Raw genomic sequence first — 13,745 nt, 5'->3', positions numbered from 1 at the left:
CTGATAGCCAGTGGATGCTCCATAGGTGCTTGTTGTTAATTGAAAGAACAGACATGCTGCCATGTCTGTAAGGCTTTGAGAAGCAGCACAGCCTGGACTAACTAAGAAAAGGGCCCAGGGCATCTTTAATCCCAGCACTAAGGAAGCAGAGACAAGCAGATCTGAGTCCAAAGCCAGTCTGGTATACATATTGAATTGCAGGCCAGCCAGGGCTATAGAGTGAGATCCTGTCTAAAATGGAAAACACACACACACACACACACACACACACACACACATACACAGAAAGAGTAAAAAAACAAATGCCTAACATTTCATTCTGTCCCCCAAGGGAGGTTAGAAAACAGAGGTACTAATTGTCCTGAAATAATTTTTAGCATTTTAGGACACAATTAGTATAAGCAATGCATGTTTTAGCAGCAAAAGAATGAAAGATGACCATGTCAGCTGTTTAATAAATTTTTATTACAAAACAACCATGTTAGGAAAGCCTCAAAAGTAGAAGTAAACATTTAAGTAATAACTAAATAGACATGCAAAGAACTATGATTAAAAATCCTAATAAATGTAGTTGGCTAAATCCAGACTTGAGACACAAATTTCCTTTGCCACTTAACAAAAGAATGAAGCAGAATGCCCTTCATTTTCAATGTAATTTTAAATGTTTGCACATTATATTCCTACAGGCAACTGCAGTATAATCAAGTATATAAACAAAAACCAACTCCTTTCAGGTTGAATGAACAAGCCACATAGAAATACTCAATATAAGCCGGGCGGTGGTGGCGCACGCCTTTAATCCCAGCACTCGGGAGGCAGAGCCAGGCGGATCTCTGTGAGTTCGAGGCCAGCCTGGGCTACCAAGTGAGTTCCAGGAGAGGCGCAAAGCTACACAGAGAAACCCTGTCTCGAAAAACCAAAAAAAAAAAAAAAAAAAAAAAAAAAAAAAGAAATACTCAATATAAATGTTTAAGAAAACACCAGTATTATATAGGTGATATAATTCATTACAAATTACTTTTTTTCCTTAGAAATGTCTGCCTTGAACTTGGAAATGATACACAAAGGAGTCTATGGATATATGGCCCTTCTGTGATGCTAACATGACGGGATTACACAGATTCTGTCTAACAGTACTCTAGAGACAGCACTGAGAATGTGCCCCATCTACAATGCCACTAACAGAAACGGTGTACCGAGTGCTGATCTCCAGCTCTTTTCCAGTGCCCGCTGTTCTTCAGTTAGCTGGAAGTGAAGTCTCTATCTTCCCCACAGCTTCATTCCGGAAGAGCAGCTGTCGGAATATATTTGCATAAAATGGTCCATACACCTGCTTGTTGTGGTTCACGATGTTTGCGTATTGACAGCCAAGCACTTCCAGTTCCTGCTGAATGACACCAAGGCCCCCTGGCACGGGAGGCATGCTCTTCGGATTACTTGAAAGACAGAGTAAGCTTTTCATGTACAAATGGATCCGTTTATCTAAAGGAAAAACAATGGTATCTTTAATAATAAACAGTAAGGTTCCCTTTTACCCATGCTTATACTCAAGTGGCGTTACAGTTCCTCCCATTTAGGATGCAGAATATTTCTTCATTCCTCAAGTCTGAACTGGCTTTGTCACCTGTTTTTGCTAATGCAATGTTAAAGAAATGCCAGGACGCCAGATGCATGCCCAAGCCTCAACATGCATGACTGACTCCACTCTGCCTACTATCAACCATGTGAATAAGGCTAAAACTGCTGAGGCAAGACTGGAGAGAGAAGCCCAACTCTCCCAGATCTATGGGAGAGCTTTCTAGAAGAACCACCTCCCAAGCTCCTGGGAAGAGTCTAGCCAAGATAAAAGGGCTACCAACCTAAGCCACAGAAACATGAATTGAGTTGGAGAAAGCCAAAGAACTACTTAACTGACCTATAGGCTTGTGAGAAATAAATAAGTAAAACTCTATAGAGCTTTGGGGTGACTTATGTATAATTAGAGATGGTTGATTAGGAAAAAAAAAACAGTGCTTTTGTGAGGTAGAATTTTTTTTTTTTTTTTTTTTTTTTACAAAAGTCATGCCCAACATCCACAATCATTACTGAAGCTGGCACTGTCAATTTAGTAAACATCATATTTCTTTAGAGTTTTGTTTTTATAGAAGCATTTTAGAATTAGGGATTTCACACTGAAATCCAAACTTTTTGGTTCTATAAGAAAAAAATCTAGAAACCCAGCACCCTTGGGATTTCAACATAATACAGAGGAAGTTTGGCCACACACATCTGTTTCCAGGGACAGTGAAGTTCATGCCTATTGCTCTGGTATAGTTACAAACAGTACTGTGCACAGCACCCTGGTTTGGTAAGTAATTATCCAGCCACTCTGCACAGGAGGCATTCAGGAAGGGCAGTTCCCACAGCACTGCCTTCAGTCACCGCCCCTCCCTGCCTCCCTGCATCTCACCTTGTGACCACCAGATACAAGCAAATGCACGCATAGATTTGCCTAGTCACATCAGACAATTAGTAGTGCCAACCGGACTGACTACACGTGCAGCTCGAAAGACTCTAGCTTTGGAAACAAAACCCTCATAAATAATGCTTACTGATAACAGTCCACTGAGCACAGACAGTTACGACATTAAATGAAACTCTTTCACCTTTGGAGACAAGGTCATGAAGCCTGGGGTTGCCTCAAACATACTGTGTGGCTGAACTATGATCCTCTTGCCTCCACATCCCATATGGTAGGATTTACAGGTATGTGGTAGTATGCCTGGCTTTTGACATTAACCAAACTCTTATTTTCAAACACCGTTTCCCACAAATTCTGCTTTAGCCATAACTGACCCCAGCACTTGACAATTTCCAATACCATGTCTTAGAATTTTTCCTCTTCCTAAACTCCTATCCCATCCCATCTCTCCAGATCTCCCTTAGTGCTGAGTCTAAGGTAACTTCTCTCTGTGGGTCCTCTGACTGTCTGTTACAGATTCACATACGCCAGTGTGTGCCTTTCTCCTGTCTTAAGAGAGTGAGCTCTTTGGGGGTATGGGGGTCTGCAGGCTATGTCTCTTTATCTTTGTATTTCTGGCCTGACACATGCCACATAAATCCTGACTCAATTAAAATGAAAATGGAATGAAAAAAGTTTATAAATACCAAACCGAAAACAATGGAAGCCTAGAAAGGGAGCCTGGAGAAAGTAAGCATAGACAAAATAATTCTTACCTATATGTTTCAACAGGAGAGATTATTCATGTATCACTGAGGCAACTGAAAATCAACTCTCAAAAATGCAAATGGCTATGGGCATGCATATACACATATAATCCATAGATAGTTTTTACCTGTGTGTATATATATATGCAGGGGGAAAGTTTGGGTTTGAAAGAAAATTCACTAATTATCGTTTCAAAGGGTTATGGCATGGTGAGAGGTGTAATGCCCTTGGCAAAGAGACTCACATCAACTGAGAACGCAGGGTGGCAGAGCATGGGTGGCAGAGCATGGGTGCCATGCACAGGGAGAGCCATGGCCAGCCTTCTGTATGCCAAGATCTAAGTGCTTCATTTATGCTAGTTTCTCATCATGCAAACACCCTGTGAATTTTCTGTCTCTTGCAGACCTGGGCCTAACTTCACCACAATCCAAGCACTTTGTCACAAGAAAGCCTAAAAATGAAATCCTTTCAAAATGGTTATTATGTCAACAAGTAGTTCTGCCTCCTCTTTGGACAAGTCAGGTTTTTAGGCCAAGACTACAGAAGCATTTGTTAAGTTTGAAGCAGCCAAATGGAGTCCCTGCCAAAGGCTGTTCTTGTCTTCCAGAGTCAAAAGAGAGACACTCAAGACAGCCACTCAAGTAGCTAAGGAAACGATACTTTGAATAAGATTAAAAATACTTTCAATGTGCAGAACAACAGGCAAGGCTGCCCTGGGGAGAGCTGGGAACAAAAGCTGCTTCACCAGATTTTAAGAGGCATCTCCTGCCTCCTCTGCCCTTCCCATTTGATATCCAGGGCACAGACACATGTGAGTTCAGGGCTCCAGCTCTGCCTGAAACACAGTAAGGAATATGAGCCCTAGAGCCAGATAGGCAAAGTAAGAATCCCAACGCTACCTCTGTTAGTTATTTGGGCATGGGCACTATCCTATTTGTTAGTTAGCCATGGGCACTATCCTATTTGTTAGTTAGCCATGGGCACTACCCTGTTTGTTAGTTAGTCATGGGTACTACCCTGTTTGTTAGTTAGCCATGGGCACTTTATAGTATGCATTAAATGCCATCTCTAGACTCAGTCCCATGTAGAGAAACAGCAGACAGCAAACATCCCCTGTACTCATGAGGTCTGCACACCAGTGAGGAGCCAGCAGCATGAGGAGCAAAACCTCTGATTACAGCTGCTCCTCTGGAAACAAAGGGCAGAGCAGCTCAGCATGTAGGTAGAAGGGAAGGGGCGTGATAAGTGGCTGTGCCAATTATTATCAACTGTCTCCTCTTGGTAGCAGCCTCTACTGCCACAGTGCTGTACCCTGGCACTGATCCTTTCTGGGGTCAAGGTGAAGCCTTGGACCAGCTAAGTAGGCTGTGTGTGCAGCCTGAACTTCCAATATCCTATGTTCCCAGGAATAATAAGAAAAATCATCGCAGAGCCCCCGAATCCATAATAAAATGTGCCACACTGTTAGGGCACTGACACTGTACTTGGGAAGCTTATGGATTAATCCCAGAATGTCCTCTCTTCCTCCTCCTAGGCTGTACTTTTCAGCCCTGCAGCAACTGAGCACATTTTACAAACACCCGCCTTTGTCCTCTGCAATGGTGACAGTGCCCTGCTTTGTGTAGGGAACAGTTCTCCTCTATGTTCACTGACACTCAGGTTCACAGACTGTCCCACAAGTGAGGACACGTTTCAAGATTAAGTTCTTTGCTCTCATCACCAAGACCAATTCAAGGACAGAACCTGACCTAGGTTAGGCCACTTACAGCCAATGGGACTCCATGCTGGACCGCTGCTAGCTAACAGAGGGGTGAGACTCCTGGCTTTGTGTGACTTAAACATGGGAGGCCAATGGCAGAGCAAGCCACCTTAGTGTGTAGGCATCCAGGCCAGAGGGGCAGTGCTGAGAGATGGGGGGAACCAAAGTCTCCATGGCACCGTCAGCAGCCGGCCCATCCCTGGCCCTCTGGGCCGTAGGAGAAAACAACTGCCCCCTTTAACCAGTCACAGGTGACTGCAAGAGTCCCAGTACATGCTCCATGCTGCCAATTCTGCAGCCCAGCCTGACAGCAAGCACAGTGAGAGCCCACCATGATGCCTCCCAATTCCAGCCCTTCACTCTCTCTCTAACTCTGACCAAGGAGGGATCTCCGTTCTCTCAGGTGTGCTCATGGCAGAACCAGTGCCTCATTCTGCGAGTGTGCCGAGGGCAGGCTTGAGCCGCACATTCACCCAGCATTCCCACAGCGCCACACTGTCTCCATAAAGTCCACTGGCTGGGTAGTTATGACAGCTGCTCAACAGAGAAGGGAGGGAGACCTATGAAAACATCAATTTTCTTTATACTTTTAATATCTGTCCTCCCAAAGTACAAGTTCAGTATCTGTGCCGACCAGTTTCTGTCAACTTAGCACAGCTAAAGTCATCAGAGAGGAGGGAGCCTCCACTGAGAAAATGCCTCTGTAAGGTCAGGCTGTAGGCAAGCCGGCTGAGCATTTTCCTTTTCTGTTTTGGTTTTTCAAGACAGGGTTTCTCTGTGTAGCTTTGGAGCCTTTTTCCTGGAACTCACTCTGTAGCCCAGGCTGGCCTCGAACTCACAGAGATCCACCTGCCTCTGTCTCCCGAGTGCTGGGATTAAAGGTGTGCGCCACCAACACCTGGCCGCATTTTCTTAATTAGGGATCCATGAGGGAGGGCCTAGACCATTGCGTGGGGCCAGCCCATGCTGGTGGTCCTGGGGTCTAGAAAAAAGCAGGCTGAACAAGCCATGTGAGCAAGCCCATAAGGTAGTCCTCCACAGCCTCTGCGTCTAGGTTCCTGCTCTTGCTGCCTCTGATGACAAACTGTGAGTGAAATAAACCCTTTCCTCCCCAAGCTGCTTTTGGTCATGGTATTCCCACACAGCAATAGTAAGGCAGTATCTTTTGCCCAAAATTCAAGGTGTATCACAGGTGTTTTTGATGTTGCTGGGCATTTTGTTTGTTTTGTTCTAGAACACTGGAATGGATGTGATGGGTTACACATCCCTAATCTGAAAATCCAAAATTTGAATTGCTGAATTAGTACTGCGTTTAACACTAAGATGTGACTGACAGGTAAACACTGTCAGATACTGCAGGTCAAAGCAAATTGAAACTGAAGCAGAAACTGGTTTAAAACTAAAGAGAACTCACCCATCAAGGTGCAGACAGGATTGCCCTTCTCTTCAAGGCTTGAAAACTGACCGACAAGATTAGCTTGGACCTCAGCATTTAAAGTGGGCGAGCCTCTCTCTTTCAGGGCCTTATTAACTTCAGCACAAGTCTGAACACCAATAGAATTCAGGGCTTCCTTCAAATTAAAGGTCCTAGAAAACACAGAGCAAACTGCATCAGGCCAAGTCTGGGTCTTCAGGAATCTTTTTATTTTGTTTTTAAATATACTTACTACAGATGCATGCCAATTTTCTCTTACAGCAATACGAATTGTTTTGATAGACTGAACAGAAAACAGTGCCTCTCCCAACTACCATTGCTCTCACATAATAGGTTTTTAAGTGCTAAAAACCATGTAATTGTGTACCCCATGTCTGACAGAAAAGCAAATGTATACATGTAAAACCCCATTTTCACAAGTTTAGCAAAGGGGACGGAAAATATCCATTTACTTCTTAAACCCACTGATATGAGTGGATTTATTCATATACATTTTGAAAGCTTTATCTTACATATGAATATTTCACCTGCATGCACATATGTACACCATATAGATGCCTAGTTCCTATGGAGCCCAGGAAAGGTCATCAGATCCTCCGGAACTAGAGTTATAGACAGTTGTGAGCTGCCAGGTAGGTGCTGGGAACTGAACCCAAGCAGCCAAGTGCTTTTAACCATCTCATAGATATTTTTTAATGAGCTCATGAAGTTGAGTAGAAAAAAATTAATTTTTCTGTGCCTACAGCAGTTTATCTATAACACTAGTCAAAACAACAAAAATATTGAGAGACCAAATTACCTGAAATTCTAGACTGATCATGACCAAAGGCAGTTAACTCCCTATTACTACTTTCCAGTAATTAACAAATAATCCCAAACACAGTCTAGACATTAAACAGTAATTAAGGAGTAAGTTATTTAATCAATAAAGAGAATTAGGGTGTTTTTAGATCTGCACTATTAAATAATAATTGAAAAATGGTATCTCAATGTATAGAAAAGGTTCTTACGTATCACTGTGAGAAATATGACCTAGTGACAGAAGGTAGCACAATAGAGTAAATCAGGACTTAAGTCTGATGTGGGAGACCTTGGTTCAAATCCAGGCTCCACCACTGGACTGGCTCTATGCCCGAGTGACATCCGACTTTTAGCAGGATGTCAAGTGAACAGTAGACACTTAGTGAGAAAAGCATGGAAGTGGTATATCATCACTGCTGTTCTGCCTTAACTGGAATCTGCTGTATACTCACACTGGACCTACCTCTGGGGTTCTATAACCCAAGGGTAGACTGTTTTAATAAAATCTTTTCCTTCTGAAAAGTTTTAATCCACTATAGAGCAGCATTTTAGCTTTCTCCTGCTTTTAGTCAGAAAGTTCGTAGACTAAAGGAAAAAATTAAATTTTAATATGGGTCAAGGCTTCCTATTCACAATAAAGGCAAAACCTTGCCTGTCTGTGTGACATGTCACCAAACCATATGACATGAGGCCCACCAGTGACTTGAGGTCATCTACTTCTTTTACATTACAAATGCTGTTACTCCATCTATAACATGCGTACTTGGGCAGCAAATGTATTCATTTCCTATAAAGGAATGTTTCCATATTATGTGAAACAGCCAGTAAACAGTGAAATAAAGTTATAAGGAGGATCTCTGAACACCAAAACAGTTATTAATGACTAACATACACTGTGTGCCAGACACCTGTGCAAAGATTCTCTTATTAATCATCTTTTATTCTCACAGTTCCAAAGTAGGGAAAATGATTATTCTCCTTTCTATGTGTATGTGTATGGGGGGGGGGGTGTGTGTGCTCACTCATGTGTGTTCATGTCAAGGCCACAGGTAAACTTCAGGTGTCTTCCTCTATTACTCTCCACCTTATTTCTGGAGATAGGGTCACTCTGAACCTGGAGCTAGCTATTTTGGATAGACTGGCTTGCTAGCAAGTACCCAGGATCTGTTTCTCTATTGACCTGTACAGCCAGGATTACAGACACTCCTCCATGCTTGACTTTCGCATGGGTGCTGCAGGATCCAAGCTCAGGCCCTCACTGCAGATCAAGCACTTTACCCACTGAGTCATTATTATATTACATATTATTATATACACATCATTATAACAATAGTAGGGCTTCCTAGCCTCTATTATTCTCTTTCCACATGAGAAAATAAGGCTCAGAAACTTTTCAGTCGTACGTGACAAGGCAATTACAGAGCTCAGTGTGACCTGGTCACCTGATCTGAAAGCTTGTCCTCTTAGTTTCTACGTGTTGTTTCTATTGGCTTCATATTAACACTTGGCAGCACTGGGTGCTCAGTAAACATTTCTGGAAAGCAACAGTTCCCAGTGCGAAGAGATGCAGAGACAGACCAAATGCAAGGACACAGGAAGATACTGCTTCTGTGTGGATCTTGGGTCCTGAAATACGAACTAAGGTGTGTGGCAGTAGTAAGGTATCGGTCAGGAGAAAGGGTAGGCCTGAGACAATAAGACAAGCTGAGGCTTAGTTTGCCCATTTCCCCCCACACAGCCCAAAACAAACCCTCTCCTCTGAGTTTCAGCCCAAAATGAGAAGTATGGATCCCAAGCCACTTAAGATTCCTACTCTAGATTTTATCACACGGTTCATGTTCTTTCTAACAGAGGAAGACAAGTGCATGTCCCTTCAGTGGCAGAACAGAGGACAAAGGCCTAAAAACACCAAGAGGCAGAGCAGCAGGGGAGCTGACCTGTGTGAGAGCCACAGAAACACTAACAAGACAGTGTCTCCATGGGATAGACCTAAAGGCAGAAATCCAAGTGGGATTCTAACGTTCAATGAAAGAGCAAGACTGGAGGTGAATTTAGCAAAACTTTCATCAGGCTTATAGTAGACAGAACTGTGTCTATTTTAAAACCTTCATAGGTTTTAAACCATTCAAGTCAGTTATTATCTCATGAGAGAGGAAGGATAGAGTAGACCCCATCCGATCTGAGAAGTCCGCTTTGACAAAGTAGTTCCAGGGATTCCTGCTTTTGCTTTTCCTCAGCACCATCACGCATCCTGGCATGTGTCATGGGACACACCTCTGCCGTCCCATGAAAGGACAGCTAGAACTTTTGAGGTGCTAAAAAAACACCGTAGAAAGAAGGTGAGAAACTTTAAAGCCAGTAGTGACTGTTGCAGCCTCATGGCCAAGGTTACGTATGAGGCCATGTATACACATGTAGAACCTTCATATGTGAGGGAGCAGATACATGCATGAAGAACTTACTCTTTATTCATGCCTTCAAGTAGAACAGCTGAGATCCGTTTGAGCCTGTTTGCAAGCTCGGGCAGGCCTTCTGTGACAGCACCCACCATGTTGTTGGTAATTAGGGACAAGCAGGCAATCATTTTCAATTGATTCAGCTTCTCTGTCAGCTCCTGAAGTCGTGTCCCATCTGTCACCAGTGTCTAGCATATTGATTTAAAATGTAAAAATAGAAAGGGAAGCACAATGCCATGAACATGTAAAACAAGCAATGTCATATCCACATTCTCATATCATATGCAACACAGACAGGCCATCTGATTCAGGGTCAAAACCCAAGAATTAAAATGCTGGACATCCTGGTGGAGGAAAAACCACGCACCTCTGGTAAGACCTTTGTCTGATAATCCCACTGAAGTAGTTTCAAGTAACAATTATTCAGCACCAACAGAGGGCTTAGGCTTGGGGTGGAACTCTGTTCAGCTCCGGGAGCTACAGCAGTCTCAGAAAGGAATTCTTCATCCATTGACTCTTTCAGCCATTCCGTAGTTTGACTAAGGGCATCTAAGGGCAAAAGAAGCCATACAGTTACTCTTTAGTAGGTCAGTCCTTTTGTTTATATATTCTACATGACAGATTCTGGGTAGGTCCCAGGCATGAATGAAACAACACAGCCAAGCCCGAGTCCATATGGGGAGACATATTTATAAATAACTACTGCTTCTCATAGGGTACAGTGAACGCTAGAGGAGCAGGAGAGAACAAGGATTACTCGAGGGTGCTCAGAGAAAGAACTTCCAAGTGACACCTGAAGCAGAGAGAAGAAAAGGCTGCCTGGCATGCTAGCAAGGAGAATGCCCACATAAAGATGTTAAAATGGCAGCGTACGGCACATTCTGGAAGTTGCCCATCATATATGTATTGCTGGTCCTTAAGGGGCTAGTGAAGAGAAGAACAGCCCCTGAAGGCATTGGTTTGGCAGTTGGAAACCAGCTTGCCCCAAACTTGCTCACAGATGACCTTGAGTTTGGACTCAACATATTAAACCCTTTGGGGTGCTAAGCCGATTTGAGTGTCTAATTAGAGCTATATCTTTGCCTAGATCCACGTGCATGTTTACATTCCCACATTCCTGAATAATTTTCATTCTCTCATTAGATTTCGGTTACAAACATCAGCTATGGGAAATAAAGACTCTTTGCACAGCTCTTTTCAACATGGAACTGATATAATCAGATAGAACTGTTAGAAAACTCACTGAGAGGAAGGCTGGGTAAACGAGAGGATTGCAGGCTGTTGTAGTCCAATCGAGAGTGTGAATGGACAAGGACATTGAAAATAGAGAGGAATCAGCCGGGCGGTGGTGGTGCACGCCTTTAATCCCAGCACTCGGGAGGCAGAGGCAGGCGGATCTCTGTGAGTTCGAGGCCAGCCTGGGCTACAGAGTGAGTTCTAGGAAAGGCTCCAAAGCTACACAGAGAAACCCTGTTTCAAAAAAACCAAAAAAAAAGAAAATAGAGAGGAATCATGGGAAAGGAGAAACACTATTATTTAGAAGCAGTGTCCATGGGTCTTGAGGACCACTTAAATGTAAAAAGGATGAAAGGCTTGTAGGATTACTCCCATATCCCTGTGAGGACTGCAGAATGAATGGTTGTGCCATATCCTGAGATACAAAGGACAGACTAGAGGACGAACAACATACAGTCTTCCCCTAACTTTCTGAACGCTACCAGCTGTCTTCTAGCTCTTCAGTCTACTCTGACAGCGGCTCATCTGAGGACACCCCCTGGAACCCTCTCTCTTTTTTTTCTGTCTGTGATTTCTTATCCCCGGTCTCCTTGAATAATATCATGAATCACACCTGGGTTTCTCTTCCTGTCCCTTAAACACACTTCCCAGGACAACTAGCCTGTCTCCATCTGTCACTCTCCAGTCCCCCTAGACATCTTCCTCATGGTCATCATTTCCATCTGCACCCCAGAAGGGCCCCAGCCCTCTCTCTCTGAGCCTCATCCTCCCCTGCTTTGGATTTCCTCGTGGGAAAGAGCAGGTGGGAGGGATGGAGAGACGGGGTGGCAGCAGCGCTGCACACAGTGGCCATCATCAGGACACAGGTGTGGAGACTGTCACAGCTGCAGACAAGGCGAAGATGCTTAGGAAGCAAAGGTGCCCAGGACTTCCTTACCTTTGCTTTTAGAATCGTTTTGTTTCCCACACCTAGAAATGCATATATGTACATGGACATACGGTTTCATAAAGTAAAATGCCCCACTGTAAAGTGCTCACTTTGGTCAGTTTTGACCATTTATGATCTGTGCAACAACTATCCCAAACCAGATGAAAACGATTCCCATCACCCCAAGAAGTTCTCTCATCTCCCTCTCAGTCACTGCACTCTGCTCTCAACTACTGACTTCGGGGGCTACTTTTGCCTCCTATAGTCCCCTGTAAATGGAATTATCTAGTACCTAGCACGTTTCTGAATGTATCCATGCTGTCACTATTCATAGTTTATTTCTCCTGGTAGGGGGAAGCTTTCAAAATAACCTCACAACTTTTTAATTTTTAAATAGTTCAAGCCGTGAAAAACCAGCAAACCAGCACACCAGCATAGGATATCTGCAAGCTCTTCACCTAGCTGCCACCATGGCAAGCAACATCGTAAATAACCACAGCATCCTGTCAAAACCAGGAAACAAAGATGACTTCAGCACAACAGCACTAACTGAGATGTAGGCTTTATTCGGATTTCATCAGTTTTTAATGCATTCTTTATGTGTGTGTACACCTCCAGGCAACACATTATAGAAGTGATTTAATATTTACAATCAGGGCTGACTCATTCCATTTACACACACACACACACACACACACACAAAAAACCCAGGGAGAGAGAGAGAGAGAGAGAGAGAGAGAGAGAGAGAGAGAGAGAGAGAGAGAGAGAGAGAGAGAGAGAGAGAGCAATTTCCCTCATGTTACCTCTGAATAGCTGCCTTCCTACCCTAAGCCTACTCTCTGGCAACCATGGATCGAGTGAATCAAGCAAGTCATGAATACAGATTGAATGTCTGAATCTTGATTCTCCTCCAAATGTTGTATTTTGAAGCCTAACTCAAATTCCAGGGTATGGACTTCGAGTTGAAGCCTCTAGGAAGTTAATCAAGTGAGATGTGGTCACAGGGGCAGAGTCCTCCGACAGTGCCATGCCTTTCTCAGAGACCCAAATCAGCTCACTCTCTCTCTCCACATGTACACACTGAAATTCAGACACGTAAGAAGCAAGAAGGGTATCTGAGGGTCTGGAGAGATGTTCCAGCATTTGAAAGAGCACTGTTTGTTCCTCTAGAGGACCTGAGTTCAATTCTCAGCGTCGACACAGCAGTTCACAACTATCTTTAACTCCAGTTCCAGGGGCATCAGACACCCTCTTCTGGACTCCATGAGCACTAGGTAAGTATGTGGTGCACAGACATAGAAGCAGGCAAAACACCATACACATAAAATAAAAATATTACTTTTAAAAAGAAGATGGGTGTCTGAAAGCCAAGAAGAAAGTTCTCAAGAGACAAGGCATGGTGGTGGCACCTGCAATCCCAGTAAGTAGTGAATGACTCCCTACTCAGTGCCATCCATACACATTACAGCCTGTTTCTAAAATTCCAAACAGGACACAGGCAAGCAGAGAGGCACCTTCTTCCTTGCAAATGATTTGGTGAGAACAAACGTCATCTCCAGTAGAGGGGCTGAGCTATAACAGCCTGCTCCCAACACACAGGGAGTGAAGAAACATGACTGTCGAGTCAAATCTGCATTGCAGATTAATAAATCTCAGTTAAGGGAAGCCTAACACCAAAGCAATCGAGGCATGATTCAGAACTTGTGTATCACACTCTCCCCTGCCGGGTAAGTGGCCAGTGAACTGCTTGGGAGCATGGCTTCTGAGCAAGATGCTGCTAAAGTCGGCCTGATTTCACTCGTTAGCACTGTGCCTTGGCTAACTTACTTAATACAACGCCACACCTTCTATTCCATGTCCACATCTGTAAACTGGACATAGAGAACAGCAGTCCCTTCCTGCAGCTGGGGTAAGAATTCAAG

At 43.8% G+C, this 13,745-nt stretch overlaps 1 protein-coding gene across 1 annotated transcript in view; it reads right to left on the bottom strand.

The window, feature by feature from the left end:
* Positions 1-446: 446 nt before the first annotated feature.
* The window catches only part of Tcp11l2 (t-complex 11 like 2), a 35,795-nt gene continuing 22,496 nt past the window's right edge, over positions 447-13,745 (bottom strand). The window contains exons 7-10 of the mRNA XM_052752920.1: positions 10,027-10,208; positions 9,666-9,847; positions 6,382-6,554; positions 447-1,482 (exon numbers count right to left, since the gene is read on the bottom strand). Of these exons, the coding sequence (XP_052608880.1) occupies positions 1,238-1,482; positions 6,382-6,554; positions 9,666-9,847; positions 10,027-10,208 (782 nt within the window). The 3' untranslated portion in view covers positions 447-1,237. The remainder of the gene's footprint in view (positions 1,483-6,381; positions 6,555-9,665; positions 9,848-10,026; positions 10,209-13,745) is intronic.

This window comes from Peromyscus californicus, unplaced genomic scaffold (genome assembly GCF_007827085.1).
Source record: "Peromyscus californicus insignis strain IS unplaced genomic scaffold, ASM782708v3 Scaffold_24__1_contigs__length_46423439, whole genome shotgun sequence".
In the NCBI taxonomy this organism is placed as follows: domain Eukaryota; kingdom Metazoa; phylum Chordata; class Mammalia; order Rodentia; family Cricetidae; genus Peromyscus; species Peromyscus californicus.
Note: the sequence above shows the minus strand (reverse complement) of the source record. Positions and strands in the feature narration are given on the sequence as shown.